Raw genomic sequence first — 20198 nt, forward strand, 5'->3', positions numbered from 1 at the left:
GGAACAAAACTTGTGTTTAAAGGTAGATGTTTGTAGAAATTGTAATAATTAAAATACATTTATTATCAGCCGTAAAAGCAACATAAGACCGAACAAATATTCCCGTAATATAAAATATATTAAAATAAATATATATATAACTTCTCCAGAGTGAGGCGACTGGACGATTATCGACGGATGAGAATTTGAAACGCCGTCGTCAGCAGTTACCTCAACAGGACAACAGGTGGCGGAAGCGAGCGCTCGAGAACCTGCGAGAAAGAATGCAGTTTCCATCTTCACCGCAGAGTGACCGATCTTCAAAACACACCTGGATCCAGATGGTAATTCAGAGTTTCAGTTCCGTGTCCTGGAAACTAAATAAAAACACGTTTCTGACATAAAGATGCAGACGATCACGTGACCTCCTCCGCGGGGTCGACAGGTGCGCAGTTCACTTCCTGTCCGCCGACAGGTGCGCAGTTCACTTCCTGTCCGCCGACAGTTGTGCAGTTCACTTCCTGTCCGCCGACAGGTGCGCAGTTCACTTCCTGTCCGCCGACAGGTGCGCAGTTGACTTCCTGTCCGCCGACAGGTGCGCAGTTCACTTCCTGTCCGCCGACAGGTGCGCAGTTGACTTCCTGTCCGCCGACAGTTGTGCAGTTCACTTCCTGTCCACCGACAGGTGTGCAGTTCACTTCCTGTCCGCCGACAGGTGTGCAGTTCACTTCCTGTCCGCCGACAGGTGTGCAGTTCACTTCCTGTCCGCCGACAGGTGTGCAGTTCACTTCCTGTCCGCCGACAGGTGTGCAGTTCACTTCCTGTCCGCCGACAGGTGTGCAGTTCACTTCCTGTCCGCCGACAGGTGTGCAGTTCACTTCCTGTCCGCCGACAGGTGTGCATTTCACTTCCTGTCCGCCGACAGGTGTGCAGTTCACTTCCTGTCCGCCGACAGTTGTGCAGTTCACTTCCTGTCCGCCGACAGTTGTGCAGTTCACTTCCTGTCCGCCGACAGGTGCGCAGTTCACTTCCTGTCCGCCGACAGGTGCGCAGTTGACTTCCTGTCCGCCGACAGGTGCGCAGTTGACTTCCTGTCCGCCGACAGGTGCGCAGTTGACTTCCTGTCCGCCGACAGGTGCGCAGTTCACTTCCTGTCCGCCGACAGGTGCGCAGTTCACTTCCTGTCCGCCGACAGTTGCGCAGTTCACTTCCTGTCCGCCGACAGTTGTGCAGTTCACTTCCTGTCCGCCGACAGTTGCGCAGTTCACTTCCTGTCCGCCGACAGTTGCGCAGTTCACTTCCTGTCCGCCGACAGGTGCGCAGTTCACTTCCTGTCCGCCGACAGTTGCGCAGTTCACTTCCTGTCCGCCGACAGTTGCGCAGTTCACTTCCTGTCCGCCGACAGGTGCGCAGTTCACTTCCTGTCCGCCGACAGGTGCGCAGTTGACTTCCTGTCCGCCGACAGGTGCGCAGTTGACTTCCTGTCCGCCGACAGGTGCGCAGTTCACTTTCTGTCCGCCGACAGGTGCGCAGTTCACTTCCTGTCCGCCGACAGGTGCGCAGTTCACTTCCTGTCCGCCGACAGGTGCGCAGTTCACTTCCTGTCCGCCGACAGGTGCGCAGTTCACTTCCTGTCCGCCGACAGGTGCGCAGTTCACTTCCTGTCCGCCGACAGGTGCGCAGTTCACTTCCTGTCCGCCGACAGTTGCGCAGTTCACTTCCTGTCCGCCGACAGTTGCGCAGTTCACTTCCTGTCCGCCGACAGTTGTGCAGTTCACTTCCTGTCCGCCGACAGGTGCGCAGTTCACTTCCTGTCCGCCGACAGTTGCGCAGTTCACTTCCTGTCCGCCGACAGTTGTGCAGTTCACTTCCTGTCCGCCGACAGGTGCGCAGTTCACTTCCTGTCCGCCGACAGGTGTGCAGTTCACTTCCTGTCCGCCGACAGTTGTGCAGTTCACTTCCTGTCCGCCGACAGGTGCGCAGTTCACTTCCTGTCCGCCGACAGTTGCGCAGTTCACTTCCTGTCCGCCGACAGGTGCGCAGTTGACTTCCTGTCCGCCGACAGTTGTGCAGTTCACTTCCTGTCCACCGACAGGTGCGCAGTTCACTTCCTGTCCGCCGACAGGTGCGCAGTTGACTTCCTGTCCGCCGACAGGTGCGCAGTTGACTTCCTGTCCGCCGACAGGTGCGCAGTTGACTTCCTGTCCGCCGACAGGTGCGCAGTTGACTTCCTGTCCGCCGACAGGTGCGCAGTTGACTTCCTGTCCGCCGACAGGTGCGCACCTGTCAGTTGACTTCCTGTCCGCCGACAGGTGCGCAGTTCACTTTCTGTCCGCCGACAGGTGCGCAGTTCACTTCCTGTCCGCCGACAGGTGCGCAGTTCACTTCCTGTCCGCCGACAGGTGCGCAGTTCACTTCCTGTCCGCCGACAGGTGCGCAGTTCACTTCCTGTCCGCCGACAGGTGCGCAGTTCACTTCCTGTCCGCCGACAGTTGCGCAGTTCACTTCCTGTCCGCCGACAGTTGCGCAGTTCACTTCCTGTCCGCCGACAGTTGTGCAGTTCACTTCCTGTCCGCCGACAGGTGCGCAGTTCACTTCCTGTCCGCCGACAGTTGTGCAGTTCACTTCCTGTCCGCCGACAGGTGCGCAGTTCACTTCCTGTCCGCCGACAGGTGTGCAGTTCACTTCCTGTCCGCCGACAGTTGTGCAGTTCACTTCCTGTCCGCCGACAGGTGCGCAGTTCACTTCCTGTCCGGCGACAGTTGCGCAGTTCACTTCCTGTCCGCCGACAGGTGCGCAGTTCACTTCCTGTCCGCCGACAGGTGCGCAGTTCACTTCCTGTCCGCCGACAGGTGCGCAGTTCACTTCCTGTCCGCCGACAGGTGTGCAGTTCACTTCCTGTCCGCCGACAGGTGCGCAGTTCACTTCCTGTCCGCCGACAGTTGTGCAGTTCACTTCCTGTCCGCCGACAGTTGTGCAGTTCACTTCCTGTCCGCCGACAGTTGTGCAGTTCACTTCCTGTCCGCCGACAGTTGTGCAGTTCACTTCCTGTCCGCCGACAGGCGTGCAGTTCACTTCCTGTCCGCCGACAGGCGTGCAGTTCACTTCCTGTCCGCCGACAGTTGTGCAGTTCACTTCCTGTCCGCCGACAGTTGTGCAGTTCACTTCCTGTCCGCCGACAGTTGTGCAGTTCACTTCCTGTCCGCCGACAGGTGTGCAGTTCGCTTCCTGTCCGCCGACAGGTGTGTAGTTCACTTCCTGTCCGCCGACAGGTGTGCAGTTCACTTCCTGTCCGCCGACAGATCTTCTCAGATGCCTTGAAACGCACGAAGAAAACTGACATTTTCTCAATATTTAATTACAAAAGGTGTCAGTGATTGGCAGCATGTGGTTCGACGGTCGACTGGGACCTGATTGCACATTTTCAAACGATAAAAAAGGTAAACATTGAACGGGTAACTCTTGGTTTGTGGGCACGAACGTGTGAGGAGTCGCATCAGTAAACTATCTTCCAGTGGGTCGGCTGCTCGCACTCTTGCTCGGCGTCGCCGCAGAAGCGAGTGTACGTGGTCTTGGGGTGGAACCCTAAGATCTCCCTCTCCTCGTGGATGCGGAAGGAGAAGGTGGACACCGACGTGCCCACGAAGAATCTGCAACAAAGAGACGGATGCGGGTCAGTGAAGCCGTCATCACGGCTCACGTTGAAAACATCTTGAAGATAAAATGCTTTCTGTGGGATGGTCCAACAAACAACATTCCAGAAGTATTTCCAGTCTGGATTATAGTGATCAAGAAATAAAAAGAAGGTGAAGCAAAGGTGAAGAATGACATCATCATGAAGGATTTTAGCTTCTGATAGAAAGTCTTTCAATAGTCTTTATCTTTTTGATTTGTTCTTGTACAATCAAATATAATTTTGTTTTCTACACATCACACGTGAACAACTTTCAACTATAGTCAAACAATTTTCAACTGAAATCAAACAATTTTCAACTATAATCAAACAATTTTCAACTATAATCAAACAATTTTGAACTATAATCAAACAACATTCAACTGAAATCAACAATTTTAAACTGAAATCAACAATTTTCAACAATAATCAAACAATATTAAACTGAAATCAAACCATTTTCAACTGAAATCAACAATTTTCAACTATAATCAAACAACATTCAACTGAAATCAACAATTTTCAACTGAAATCAACAATTTTCAACAATAATCAAACAATATTAAACTGAAATCAAACCATTTTCAACTGAAATCAACAATTTTGAACTATAATCAAACAACATTCAACTGAAATCAACAATTTTCAACTGAAATCAACAATTTTCAACTGAAATCAAACCATTTTCAACCGTAATCAAACTATTTAAACTATTATCAAACCATTTTCAACTGAAATCAAACAATTTTCAACTATAATCAAACAATTTTCAACTGAAATCAAACAATTTTCAACTGTAATCAAACAATTTTCAACTATAATCAACAATTTTCAACTGTAATCAAACAATTTTCAACTATAATCAAACAATATTCAACTATAATCAAACAATTTTCAACTGTAATCAAACAATTTTCAACTGTAATCAAACAATTTTCAACTGTAATCAAACAATTTTCAACTATAATCAAACAATATTCAACTGTAATCAAACTATTTTCAACTGAAATCAAACAATTTTCAACTATAATCAAACAATTTTCAACTGAAATCAAACAATTTTCAACTATAATCAAACAATTTTCAACTATAATCAAACAACATTAGACTGAAATCAACAATTTTCAACTGAAATCAACAATTTTCAACTGAAATCAAACCATTTTCAACTATAATCAAACAATTTTCAACTATAATCAAACAACATTCAACTGAAATCAACAATTTTCAACTTAAATCAAACCATTTTCAACTATAATCAAACAATTTTCAACTATAATCAAACAATATTCAACTATAATCAAACAATATTCAACTATAATCAAACAATTTTCAACTATAATCAAACAATTTTCAACTATAATCAAACAATATTCAACTATAATCAAACAATTTTCAACTATAATCAAACAATTTTCAACTATAATCAAACAATATTCAACTATAATCAAACAATATTCAACTATAATCAAACAATTTACAACTATAATCAAACAATTTTCAACTATAATCCAACAATATTCAACTATAATCAAACAATTTTCAACTATAATCAAACAATTTTCAACTATAATCAAACAATATTCAACTATAATCAAACAATTTTCAACTATAATCAAACAATTTTCAACTATAATCAAACAATTTTCAACTATAATAAAACAATTTTCAACTGAAATCAAACAATTTTCAACTATAATCAAACAATTTTCAACTATAATCCAATTTTCAACTGTAATCAAACAATTTTCAACTATAATCAAACAATTTTCAACTATAATCAAACAATTTTCAACTATAATCAAACAATTTAAACTATAATCAAACAATTTACAACTATAATCAAACAATTTTCAACTATAATCAAACAATTTAAACAATAATCAAACAATTTTCAACTATAATCAAACAATTTTCAACTGTAATCAAACAATTTTCAACTATAATCAAACAATATATAATCAAACAATTTTCAACTATAATCAAACAATTTAAACTATAATCAAACAATTTACAACTATAATCAAACAATTTTCAACTATAATCAAACAATTTTCAACTATAATCAAACAATTTTCAACTATAATCAAACAACATTAGACTGAAATCAACAATTTTCAACTGAAATCAACAATTTTCAACTGAAATCAAACCATTTTCAACTATAATCAAACTATTTAAAACTATTATTAAACAATTTTCAACTGAAATCAACTATTTTCCACTGAAATCAAACAATTTTCAACTATAATCAAACAATATTCAACTATAATCAAACGATTTTCAACTATAATCAAACAATATTCAACTATAATCAAACGATTTTCAACTATAATCAAACAATATTCAACTATAATCAAACGATTTTCAACTATAATCAAACAATATTCAACTATAATCAAACGATTTTCAACTATAATCAAACAATATGCAACTGAAATCAAACAATTTTCAACTATAATCAAACAATATTCAACTGAAATCAACTATTTTCCACTGAAACAAAAAAAATTCAACTGAAACTGAACACTTTTCAACTAAAATCAAAAAATGTTCAACTTAAATCCAAGAACAATAACATATTAAACCCCATCAATCGACTCTTTGTGACTTCAGTAAAAAGCACGTACAAAGGTTGATTATTTTGCCAAGTCATTCACAAACCAGTTCCACCAAACTGCTCAACACACCTTCTCTCTCTGCCCTCGAGCATTGATGCCACAAACATTCGTTCACCTTTGACTTTATCCTCTTCTTTGATAGGGTTTTTACAAAGGTTTGTTTTTGAAGAACCATGACTCATAAATTCACTTAAAGTGTCAATTAATGTCTCAAATGATGAGAACGTTTTATTTTTCTTATCAATCTTAAAATGGTCTAAAGCTTGTGGATTCAGTGCAAAATGAATGACTTTAATAATTGTCACTTAAACTTGAAACCATATGAATGACATGAAATACAATCAATCGGAAAAGTGAAGTGTTGAAAGTATTTTATTAGTATTCAAAGTAAACATGTGTGGAAACAGTTGAAATGATGGCGTGAAGGAGAAATGATGTGAAAATGTTGAAATAAACTGAAAGAGGTTGAGAAGAAAAAGAAGAAAAGGAAGAAGAATAAAAAGTAGTAGTCATTAGTAGAACTAGTAGAAGAGTAAGTAGTATATTAAGCAGTAGTTATTAGTAGAAATAGTAGTAGAAGTAGCAGAATTAGTAGAAGAAGCAAAAGAAGTAGTAGTGGGAGTCGAACCAGTAGTAGAAGTAGAAGAAGTAGAAGTAGAAGTAGTCGTAGAAGTATAAACAGTAGTAGTAGAAGTAGAATAAGTAGTAGAAGTAGTAGTAAAAGTATAACTAGAAGTAGAATAAGTATTACAAGTAGTAGAAGTAGTCGTAGAAGTAGAAATAGTAGTATTAGAAGTAGAAGAAGTAGTAGAAGAAGTAGAATAATTGGTAGTAGAAGTAGAAATAGTAGTAGTAGAAGAAGTAGTAGAAGAAGTAGAATAATTGGTAGTAGAAGCAGAAATAGTAGTAGTAGAAGAAGTAGTAGAAGAAGTAGAATAATTGGTAGTAGAAGTAGAAATAGTAGTAGTAGAAGAAGTAGTAGAAGAAGTAGAATAATTGGTAATAGAAGTAGAAATAGTAGTAGTAGAAGAAGTAGTATAAGAAGTAGAATAATTGGTAGTAGAAGTAGAAATAGTAGTAGTAGAAGAAGTAGTAGAAGAAGTAGAATAATTGGTAATAGAAGTAGAAATAGTAGTAGTAGAAGAAGTAGTATAAGAAGTAGAATAATTGGTAGTAGAAGTAGAAATAGTAGTAGTAGAAGAAGTAGTAGAAGAAGTAGAATAATTGGTAGTAGAAGCAGAAAAAGTCGTAGAAGTAGAAATAGTAGTAGTAGTAGAAGTAGAATAACTAGTAGAAGTAGTAGTAAAAGTAGTACTAGAAGTAGAACAAGTATTAAAAGTAGTAGAAGTAGTCATAGAAGTAGAAATAGTAGAAGTAGAAGAAGCAGAATAACTAATAGTAGGAGTAGAAATATTTGTAGAATTAAAAATAGTATAAGTAGTATAAGTAGTAGTAAAAGTAGAAGTAGTACTAGAAGTACAGTAAGTAGTAAATGTATTAGTATAAGTAGTATAAGTAGTATAAGTAGTAATAGAAGTAGAAGAAGTAGTATAAGTACAGTAGAAGTAGAGATGATGAAGTACAAAGTTTAGGTCAGAAGAGAAATAATGAATCATTACCTCCAACATTCACACAATAATAAAGAATGACGGAAACAAAACTCATAACAAACATTATCTCTATGATCTTCCTTCTCTGTGACGTCTTCACATCTGACACCATCTGCATATTTTTACTATATCTCATTTCTTTCAAGTCAAGTAACTAACTCACCAAATATTTGAGTGCATTTTATACTCAGAACATGGTGTACCAAGTAATTTCCTCTTGAACGTGAGAGTTTCAACCGACACCTCGACTTCATCTTCTGTCTCCGGCATCAGGTGCCGGTTATTCTCCGTAAAAAGATTAAATTTCAATGTATCAGTTCAATATATTCAGCGTGAGAAGAAAAATATTTTGAACGAGTGGTTTGTAATAATATTGGGCAACAATAGAGGAAAATCAAGGTGTTATTTCAGTTAATGTTGTCATGGAAACTGAACCTTCCACCGATTGTTTATATTAAACACTTCTGGATGAAAAAGCCAGCATTGCCCGGATATAGAAAATACATTTGACACCATAACAAGCTGAAGAGAAGAACAGATGCATCATGAAGCTCTACACGTTTAAAACATGAATTAATCATTGATTCATGTTTAAATATGGTTTAAACTTCATTAAAACTGGACATATTTGACCATTTGCCAAGGTCAGTGTGTTGATACGAGTGCTAGCATTAGCATTTATTGTCTTCCTTCTCATGTACATAAATTGTGTATTTTATGCTAGCATTAGCATTTATTGTCTTCCTTCTGATGTCTATAAATTGTGTTTGTTATGCTAGAATTAGCATTTATTGTCTTCCTTCTGATGTCTATAAATTGTGTATGTTGTGCTAGCATTAGCATTTATTGTCTTCCTTCTGATGTCTATAAATTGTGTATGTTGTGCTAGCATTAGCATTTATTGTCTTCCTTCTGATGTCTATAAATTGTGTATGTTGTGCTAGAATTAGCATTTATTGTCTTCCTTCTGATGTCTATAAATTGTCTATGTTGTGCTAGAATTAGCATTTATTGTCTTCCTTCTCATGTACATAAATTGTGTATGTTATGCTAGCATTAGCATTCATTGTCTTCCTTCTGATGTCTATAAATTGTGTATGTTGTGCTAGAATTAGCATTTATTGTCTTCCTTCTGATGTCTATAAATTGTCTATGTTGTGCTAGAATTAGCATTTATTGTCTTCCTTCTCATGTACATAAATTGTGTATGTTATGCTAGCATTAGCATTCATTGTCTTCCTTCTGATGTCTATAAATTGTGTATGTTGTGCTAGCATAAGCATTTATTGTCTTCCTTCTGATGTCTATAAATTGTGTATGTTGTGCTAGAATAAGCATTTGTTGTCTTCCTTCTGATGTCTATAAATTGTGTATGTTGTGCTAGCATTAGCATTTATTGTCTTCCTTCTGATGTCTATAAATTGTGTATGTTGTGCTAGCATAAGCATTTATTGTCTTCCTTCTGATGTCAATAAATTGTGTATGTTGTGCTAGAATTAGCATTTATTGTCTTCCTTCTGATGTCTTTAAATTGTCTATGTTGTGCTAGCATTAGCATTTATTGTCTTCCTTCTGATGTCTATAAATTGTGTATGTTGTGCTAGCATTAGCATTCATTGTCTTCCTTCTGATGTCTATAAATTGTGTATGTTATGCTAGAATTAGCATTTATTGTCTTCCTTCTGATGTCTATAAATTGTGTATGTTGTGCTAGCATTAGCATTCATTGTCTTCCTTCTGATGTCTATAAATTGTGTATGTTATGCTAGAATTAGCATTTATTGTCTTCCTTCTGATGTCTATAAATTGTGTATGTTGTGCTAGAATTAGCATTTATTGTCTTCCTTCTGATGTCTATAAATTGTGTATGTTGTGCTAGCATTAGCATTTATTGTCTTCCTTCTGATGTCTATAAATTGTGTATGTTGTGCTAGAATTAGCATTTATTGTCTTCCTTCTGATGTCTATAAATTGTGTATGTTGTGCTAGCATTAGCATTTATTGTCTTCGTTCTTATGTCTATAAATTGTGTATGTTGTGCTAGCATTAGCATTTATTGTCTTCCTTCTGATGTCTATAAATTGTGTATGTTGTGCTAGCATTTACTGTCTTCCTTCTGATGTCTATAAATTGTGTATGTTGTGCTAGCATTAGCATTTATTGTCTTCCTTCTGATGTCTATAAATTGTGTATGTTGTGCTAGCATTAGCATTTATTGTCTTCGTTCTGATGTCTATAAATTGTGTATGTTGTGCTAGCATTAGCATTCATTGTCTTCGTTCTGATGTCTATAAATTGTGTATTTTATGCTAGCATTAGCATTCACTGTCTTTGTTCTGATGTCTATAAATTGTGTTTGTTATGCTAGCATTAGCATTCATTGGCTTCGTTCTGAGGTCTATAAATTGTGTATGTTGTGCTAGCATTAGCATTTATTGTCTTCGTTCTGATGTCTATAAATTGTGTATGTTGTGCTAGCATTAGCATTCATTGTCTTCGTTCTGATGTCTATAAATTGTGTATTTTATGCTAGCATTAGCATTCACTGTCTTTGTTCTGATGTCTATAAATTGTGTTTGTTATGCTAGCATTAGCATTCATTGGCTTCGTTCTGAGGTCTATAAATTGTGTTTGTTATGCTAGCATTAGCATTCACTGTCTTTGTTCTGATGTCTATAAATTGTGTTTGTTATGCTAGCATTAGCATTCATTGGCTTCGTTCTGAGGTCTATAAATTGTGTTTGTTATGCTAGCATTAGCATTCACTGTCTTCGTTCTGATGTCTATAAATTGTGTACGTCGTGCTAGCATTAGCATTCACTGTCTTCGTTCTGATGTCTATAAATTGTGTATGTTGTGCTAGCATTAGCATTCACTGTCTTCGTTCTGATGTCTATAAATTGTGTACGTCGTGCTAGCATTAGCATTCACTGTCTTCGTTCTGATGTCTATAAATTGTGTACGTCGTGCTAGCATTAGCATTCACTGTCTTCGTTCTGATGTCTATAAATTGTGTACGTCGTGCTAGCATTAGCATTCACTGTCTTCGTTCTGAGGTCTATAAATTGTGTACGTCGTGCTAGCATTAGCATTCACTGTCTTCGTTCTGAGGTCTATAAATTGTGTACGTCGTGCTAGCATTAGCATTCACTGTCTTCGTTCTGATGTCTATAAATTGTGTACGTCGTGCTAGCAAGAGCATTTATTGTCTTCCTTCTGATGTCCATGAATGTCCATTTGTTTACCTGGCGTGAGCACAGATCCACTGGTCAATGATAGCCACGCCTCCGTCTCTCAGGAGCTCCAGATCTTCGGTTGACGGTTGAAACCTCAGCATCTCCGGCAACAGCTTCGTCAGCTCCTTGGTTTCTATCAACACAAAGACAAGGAGGAAGGAGTCTGAGCAGATGTTCTTCTTCTCGACATGGAACGAGTCTGAGCAGATGTTCTTCTTCTCGACATGGAACGAGTCTGAGCAGATGTTCTTCTTCTCGTCGTCATCTTCGTACCTTCTTCGTCCGCATCAGTCGCCACAAACACTTTCTCAAGTTTCTGCTTCTTCATCATGCTTCGTATCCTCTTGGCCGCCGCCTTGAGGCTGGGCACGTCCTCCCTGTGGCCCCAGATGAAGTCTTTCCTGCGCAGGTGGACCCCCAGAAATGGACCCCCGACTGCAGAGCCAAGTTTGGCCTACAGAGGGAGACAAATACACTAAAACTACAAACTTGAATTCAACAAAATGTAGAGAAATATACCCCATAAAGAAATAAACAATTTTTAAATATATTTAAACACTGTGTTCTTGTGTAGTCACTACCTTAATTGTATCACACTTATGCCAAAACTTCTATTAAAAACATAAAAAGGTGTTTTTTTAAGCATGTCAATAAGATATTCATATAATACGATGATTGAAATTCTTATTGTTTATCAAGTATATTCAAGAACTACTAACAAGATAATTATAAATAATGTCTACCATGTAAAAAAAGCTCAGAAAATAGTATTCCTTTCTGAATTGATAGTAAATAATTAATTATTTAAAAAGAAATCTGGATATCAACAGTGAGGACTACGAAACAAAACATTATGTTTATAGCACATTTATAAACACTGTTGCCATAGTGACCATCAGAAAAGATGGACATAATCGGGTAAAATTATTTATATTTAATTAAATCATGTTTTTATTTTAATCTAAATTTTAAAAATTTGAACAACTTTTAATGTCAGAATGTAGATGTATAAATGCATTTGATTACAATTTTGCTTGAAAATCATTTTTAAACTTCTTGAGTACACTTTTACATCAGCTATACACATTTATTACAAGATTAAAGTCGCGTATATATACTGTATATATGTTAATTATGAGGTTAAAGTCGTATACATTACATTTGTTTCAAAATTGAACGTATATTACGTGATTCAAGTTGTATACACACATGATTATTTATAGGTTTTTCATTAAAATCACAGTTATGACATGATTAAATGTGTAGATTACATGATAAATATTACATTTATTACAAGAAAAAGTCATATAAAGGTTTATTTTAAGATTCAAGTTGTATATACACATGCTTATTTATAGATTTTTCATTAAAATCACAGTTATGATTAAATGTGTAGATTGATGATTGATATTACATTTATTATTTATTTAAATACACGTTTATTATGAGGTTAAAGTCGTATATATTACATTTGTTTCAAGATTAAATATGTATAACGTGATTCAAGTCTTATACACACACATGTTTATTTATATGCTTTTCATTAATATCAGTTATTACATGATGAATATTACATTTATTACAAGATTAAATCATATATACGTTTATTTCAAGAGTTAAGTTGTATATACACATAATTATTTATATGTTTTTCATTAACATCAGTTATTACATGATGAATATTACATTTATTACAAGAACAAAGTCATATATATGTTTATTTCAAGAGTTAACTTGTATATACACATAATTATTTATAGGTTTTTCATTAATATCAGTTATTACATGATGAATATTACATTTATTACAAGAACAAAGTCATATATATGTTTATTTCAAGAGTTAACTTGTATATACACATAATTATTTATAGGTTTTTCATTATTACATGATTAAATGTGTAGATTACATAATAAATATAACATTTATTATACGATTAAACACTGAATAACGTGATCTATAGGACTTTAATCAGGTAAAGTTTTAAAAGAAAATCTATGAATGGCCCTGATACTCAAAAGAAATCTCACCTTCATTCGAGTCCAGTCCTCGTTGTAGAAGGTTTTGTCTCCCTCGTCTGTTGAATTCAGATACTTCGCTCTGAAGTCGTCGCCAATGAGCCGCAGATGTTTGGCAAAAACCATGCTGCGCCTCGTCTACGTTGGAAACAGACGTCAACGTGAACCAGGAGACGAATCAAAAAGACTTTTACACATTCACGACTGAACTCACGTCCCAGTAATCTTTCCCGGCGTAGTGGTCGTGGAGGAGAGTCTCGGCTCGATCCAGCATCACCGACCTGCAACATCAGAGGTTCCACGCGAGAGGAAACCAGAGGGTCAAACACAGCAGCTTTTAATCATTTCCATACTTACGTCGCTGTGATGTTCTTCTGGAGAGTGTCGACCATGATGGAGGCGTGACCTTGAGCCGACAGACAGGTCACGTTTCGAGCTCTCGTTTCCTCAAAGCCCCAGAACCAGCCTCTGAGAAGAAACCAGAGTTCTTCACGGACATGACCTCGATAAATCTAATAATCTTATTTTTTCTAAATATCTTCGCAAAATCCATGATAAAGCGACGTGACAATAAACTCTTCCGTCGGCCAATTAATCGTTGAACACTGCCATCTACTGGCCGTCAGAAGAAATGTCTATTCATTTTATTTTTTTTACGAAATCCTAAATCTATAAAAAAAAAAAATCTGTGCACAAAAAATTAAGTTAATTGTTAGAACTGTTTAATACCAATTTTACCTCAAATTTCTTTTGGGGGGAACTGTGTATATATATTGCTTTAAAACACCTTTAAGAATTAAATTATTATATATACGTAATTATTGTTTCAGGTGCAAAAAATAATGTTTAGAAAGTGGCAAAAGCTAAAAAAAAATGTTGTTCTTGACTTAATAGAAAACTGAAAAACCTAAAAGAGTTCAAATTGAAAAAGGAATTTTAACACAATTTGATGAATTTACGTCAGTGACAACCATCCTTTTCTGGACGCTTGATGTGTCTGAAAAATGTTAATTTAGCAAATCATTATTTGAAGTTTGAAATGTTTTTTAAGGCCAAGGAACAAGTCAGTTTATTGTCAATTCTTAAAGCGTATAGAGATTGTTCTAAAACAGTGCTACGAAAACAAGTATAACGACAGGGAGAGGAAACCAAACTAAAGTAAACAGTTATTCTAAATGTAAAGATAAGAAGTAAGAATGTTGTGCAATATCAAATCTAAAACAAGTTTAAATATTAAAGTACATAGTAAAAAGAAAATAGTTTTCCCCTCTGGGCTCTTGTAATGATAAACAAATAAATAATAATAATAAATTCACTTGTGATCCTACTTTACCTGTAGTAACCCTGTTTGTCTTTGGTGTACATTTTCTTTTCCACGCAGGGACGCTCGTCCACCTTCTCCTCCCATTTCCCATCCGTCCATCCTTCCGCATAGTTCTGCAGAACCAGGACCTGGTCTATGAACGGACCACCGTTCTCTAACAACAGAGAGAGCAGAAATAAATATAACAATTTCTTTCTAATTCAATTAAAATCTGTATCTCACCAGCAACAAACTCCTCGTACTCGACGACAGGAACGTTGGCCTGGAGACTCGTCAGGCTGAAGAACTCTCCCCAGGGAATGCGGATCTGATGGACGTTTGGACTTTGCCAGTGATAGAGACGACCCCAGGGGGGTAACACCAGCACCCAGTCGTCGCCCTCTTTCCTCAGGGACTTGACCAGAGATGCCATTCGGATGTAGACGTCCCTCCGCAGATTGAAACCCTCCGGAGGGTTCACGTCGTACAAGAGATATCTAGAATATTCAAAATGTTCAATATTAAATACTACAGGGTTTAATCTTAACTTAAATTCAAGACTTTTTTATATTTTGCAAATAGAATTAAGACCAACTAAGACATAAACTAAATAGGTTTATGTACAATTTACCTGAATTTTTATTGAAACATAAAATAAACATTACTTTTTAGTCCATTTAAATATTTTCCTTAAATCCCATCGAGCTGATTTGCAAATTGTATGTGATTTTATTTATTTTTAAAGCATGTTACCAAATATTTCATGATTTAAAACTAACGTCAAATCTTTCTTATCACGTGTTTACATTTTTTTTTTTAATTAAATTTGATTTGAGACATTTTGTTGCCAGTTAGGGCCTTCTTTTCTTTTAGATTTTAGATGTTTTAGATTCATAAATGTAATGCTCTGCAGGAAAACCTGTATGATAAACAGGCTAAAGTGTTTTTATTATAACGTATTAATTATTCGTTATAATTATTGTCATTATAAATTTGTCAAATTATTCAAGCAAAGTGAAATGTTGAAAAAAAAAATAGTTTGTGTTTGATTTATCAATATGAAGGGAGTAAAAAATTAAATAAAGTTAGAAAATGTAATTTAGAGCAAAATAAGATAATATAAGCGTTTAAAATAATAAAACAATAACATTGTGTGAGTTACTATAAATAAAAAATAACGTCTCACAAATACGTTTGATATAAATGTGAATAAAATGATACAAGTTACACATTATTGATATTATTATAATAACAATAACACAGACGCAAACCCGGAGTTCAAAGGTCAAAGTATTCTCCTTGTTAAACGTAAATATTTCTCTAATACGTGACGTATGTGAAGCTAACCGGGGTTAGCTGGCTAGTTAGCATCGTTAGCATCGTTAGCTCGTCACTCACCGCAGGTCTCTGGCGGCGGACGCGGACACTGAGGCCAAACGACTGGCACTGAAAACACTTTCACTTTCCACGGATGCAAAAGCTGCGAATGCGAACCACAGCGAGAGGAAAGTGACGCGAACTCGAGCGCAAAGCATCAGTGGAAGCGACGCGACCCTCCGCGCCATGTTTCCTCCGAGACACGCACTTCCGGCAGGAATGTGTGGCCTGGTTGCTAGGCAACGCAGGAGACATTTAAATAGATGATTTTTTTTACTTGTTTGATTTGTTTTAAACAAAGAGTTTGATATTCGTATTCAAATAATTCAAAAATATATTTTCTCGGTATTTTTTAATTCATACTCTTTAAAATTCATAATCTTATCATAAATCATGAAATATCTAAATCTTCTAATTTGAGTTTCCTTCGTTAAGACGGTTGTTCCTTAAAATGTGTTTCAGGTTCAATTTTAAATCAGATTTCAAGAGGATATTTAATTTTAATAATTAAATTGTATAGTTTTCCATGTGTTACACAGATGTATAAAGACATGTTTGCCTATTTTCAAGTGGTTTGAAAACGACTCTTGTTCCTTGAAGGCATCATGTAGAAGGTTTTTGTAGTTTTAACATCAAAACAAAAGATACGATCATCTTTTCTAGCTCTGTGATGTTTTTTAATGATTCTATTCTTATTCTTTCAGATGTCAAGATGTGCTCAAAATTAATTTGCTCCAGTGATTTCTAAAGTATAAAGGTCTGGATAAATTAAACTTTATTGTCTGCAGATGATATATTTACGTTCACTTTGATATTTGCAGCTTTTCAAAAATTTTAAAGCACTAGATATATTTTATTGTATTATATGATTTTATTGTACTTTGAGATTTGACTGTGAAGCGACCTTAGGTCTGTTGAAAGACACTTTTAAATAAAATGTATTTTTTTTTATTTTTATTTTTTTATAAATACTAAACAAGTATGTTCAAATGCAACAAAAGTAAAATGAATAAATAAAAAATACTTAATAATAATGATGATAATAATAATAATAATAATAATTGTAAATTTTCCCCTTGTGGGACAATGGAAGGAAATCTATCTAAATCTATCTAATAAATGAAAAATGTACGAAACATTTAAACCAAATGGATCAATACATTTAATCAATAGTGTTCATCAGTGTCGTCTTTCTTCAGAGACAACAGCGTCTCTTCTGTGATTCTTGATGTCACAGATCTGCTGGAAAGAGATCAAAAATAAAAGACAAAAGGCTCAGAAATATCACCTGTGAACACATGTTACCTACAGTGGTCGCAGTTCCTTGCACAGCTGTACAGAGTAAATATATATATAAACATGTTTAAATATATATGTATGTATGTATATATGTTGTGGTTTGGAGGAAGTGGCGTTTATTAGCGTGTGTGACGTCACCTCTGCAGGATCGCGATTACTGTTGACAAACGTCACGTAGACGCTCAATAAACTAAAGCTAAATAAAAAGAAAACATATGTCCATAAACGCAATCTCAATGAAAGGTTCTATTTTCATAGGAAAGCGCACCGGATTATAAAGAGGATCAAGTGAAATAACACAGACTTTATTTTACTCATTCATAAAACAATGTCAACATTATGGAGTTGAAACACCTACAAATATACAATATAGTCACTTTTACAGGACCTTTTAAGCATGTATTAATCCGCGAGAGCCTCTTGACTTCCACGATGCATGAACAATCCAAGCTTCAAAAAATTAAAATTAAGCATTTTTACCGATTTATATTCACTCTGTACCTCCTCAAAGTGGTTTGAGGTCGTTAAGCACAATCGGGGTTAGAATCGCACTGTTGACATTAAACATTTCAAGTGCACTTCATAGTTGTAGAATTACGGTAGCTAAAGGACAACAGCGTCACGTCACGTCACGTAACCATGGCAACGCAGAGGTGGGCGACGCGTCAAATGTAACCCGGGTCGTTTGAATCCGACGTCGGGGAGTGCTCTGTTTATTACTGGGTGACCCGTGTAGGCGAATACCGACGTTTTTGTCCCCCCTGTAACGTTACCTTAGTGACGCCAGGGGGACATTGCATGGCGTAGGACGGTGTGACGCCTTGGGTGTGAGGACGTGTTGGAATGTAGGATTTCTAAATGTTCGCTCCATTACTAATAAATCCTTTATTCTTAATGATCTTTAATTTGGATGTATTATGTCTTTCTGAGACTTGGCAGAGAGAGAAAGAGTTTATTCATCTGAACGAACTCTGGGGAGCGCTGTCCTGGGAAAGTGATTCAGACACAGGAATGAACTTCTTTTGAGTCTCAGATGATGGTTGGTTCTACAAGACCTTTCTATTGTGTGTCAATCTACCGCCCGCCTGGTCCTTCAGTGTTCTTGAAAGACTTCAGTGACTTCTTATCTTCCATTATTCAAATGGAATCTGTCCTTATTCTTGGAGACTTTAATCTTCATGTTGATGACGTCACATCTTGCTCTGCTAAAGAACTTTTAACTTTAACAGAAGCCTTTAATTTTGAGCAACATGTTTCTGAACCCACTCGTCAAAAAGGCCACATTTTAGACTTTTTACTCTTGGCCTGGACATTTCTAATGTATCTGTACATGATCTCCATCCGAGTGATCATTCTCTTGTCTTGTTTAACCTGGATTTCATCCCTGAACCTAAGCCTTTGAAAGTTAGGTCTCAGAGGCGTGTCATCTCAGCCGATACTGCAGACAGTTTTTCTGCTATGTTTGACCCTCTTTCCTTTGATGACTGCCCAGACGTGGACAGTTTGATTCACTGATCATTGTGTTGAAATACTGGATCAAGTGGTACCTGTTAAATCGAACTTGAAAATTCAGAAAAAACGGTGCCCTTGGACAAATGAAGATCTCCTGAGTCTGAAGAGACTTTGTCGAAAGACTGAGCTTCTCTGGAAGTCCACTAAACTTGAGGTGCACAGACTTCACCTCAGGGATCTGATGACTTCTTACAATGTGATGGTAGAAACTGCTAGATCTGATTACATCAGCAAACTGGTAGCAGCAAATAGGAAAAACTCCAAAGTTTTGTTTGACGCGATTAATTCTCTTGTGTCTCCTGCTCCTCAAATCACGCCTGTCTTCTGTGAAGCTGACAGCAATGCATTGTTGAGATTTTTCATTGACAAAATTATATTGATCAAAGAGAAAATCTCTCCCCCTTTATTTGGAACCCCTACTGTCTCTGAGCCCCTCTCCTCCTCTTGGTCCTCCTGGAGATCGGGGTCCCAACAGCAACTAAAACAAAAAAGACAAAAGGACTCACGTGAGTAAATAAAAGTGCTGACAACGTCAGGAGTCTCCAAAGGATTATCAAAGTTCTGATTCAAAGGCGAGGAGCGAGATCGAAGGGATAGCCAACCTGGTCTGGAAACGCAATACTCTGGCGAGTTCTTCCGGGTAGAGATGCTCCTTATCAATAAGAAGAACCCGCCACTCGATCATCACCAGCCGCGCACCTGCCAGCGTCTGTCAAAGGAAAACACAGGACACAATACAAACGGAAAACCACCTTCAAAATAAAACGGGAAGAACATAAACATGACACCATCGGTCTAATTCTGGAGGCGCTGGTCGGTGTCACGGGTGGTCGAGACCTCGCAGGCCGACTGTCCAACCTTTTGCTTCCCGTCCTGATGGCTGGAGTGAAGGGCAGTGATGCTGAAGTTCGCCACAAAAGCACTTTCAGTCTCGGGTGTTTGGCTGAAGCAGCAGGTCCCATGTTGACCTTCTATCCTTTAAAAGAAGTGTCAGATGAACTCCAGAACCTCCTGAGAACAAGTGCTTGTTCCTAAACTGATGAGCTCCAGAGAGTACCCCATGATGCTGTCAGTGTTCTCCAGCATGCTGGCCAGAGAGGCAGACCTGCAGGTGATTGACAACGTGTGACGCTGCTCTCTGCAGAATCATCATCAGCCGTGTGGAAGTGGTCCCTCTGGAGCAGGTGTGTGGAACCCAAGCTGTTTCTGCTCTCAAGTCAACTTATACATGTGTTCACTCGCAGGTTGTTCCAGCTGTTGTCACACGTCTTCCTCTTCAAAAAGAGGTGAAGGAGAACAAGACTGTGTTCCGCTGCCTGACGATGACACACACACACACACACACACCCACACACACACTGCCAGGTGTGTGATCGTTTGTAATTATTTGTTAAATCAATTTCTTTTTTTGATCCTTTCCTTAATGTTCAACAACAGTTTAGAACCTTCTTATGCTCCACACAACCTTTATTGTTTTTGCTGTACTTGATTCCCCTCGGTAAAATCATTCAGAGATTTCCAGATGTTTATCATCAAATTTTTGCTGATGACATCCAGCTCTACTGCTCTG

General features: G+C 37.6%; 1 protein-coding gene across 1 annotated transcript; it reads right to left on the reverse strand.

Annotated features, from left to right (window-relative positions):
- Window positions 1-3319: 3319 nt before the first annotated feature.
- Window positions 3320-16005, reverse strand: pofut2 (protein O-fucosyltransferase 2). Its single transcript, XM_087804056.1, has 9 exons — window positions 15839-16005; window positions 14684-14937; window positions 14471-14615; window positions 13495-13605; window positions 13352-13418; window positions 13150-13275; window positions 11393-11573; window positions 11129-11252; window positions 3320-3629 (listed from the first exon to the last, which is right to left on the reverse strand). The coding sequence occupies exons 1-9, from the start codon at window positions 16003-16005 to the stop codon at window positions 3476-3478; spliced, it is 1329 nt and encodes a 442-aa protein (XP_087660182.1). The 3' UTR covers window positions 3320-3475.
- Window positions 16006-20198: the final 4193 nt, after the last annotated feature.

This window comes from Callionymus lyra, chromosome 12 (genome assembly GCF_982586985.1).
Source record: "Callionymus lyra chromosome 12, fCalLyr1.hap1.1, whole genome shotgun sequence".
NCBI classification, from domain to species: Eukaryota; Metazoa; Chordata; class Actinopteri; order Syngnathiformes; family Callionymidae; genus Callionymus; species Callionymus lyra.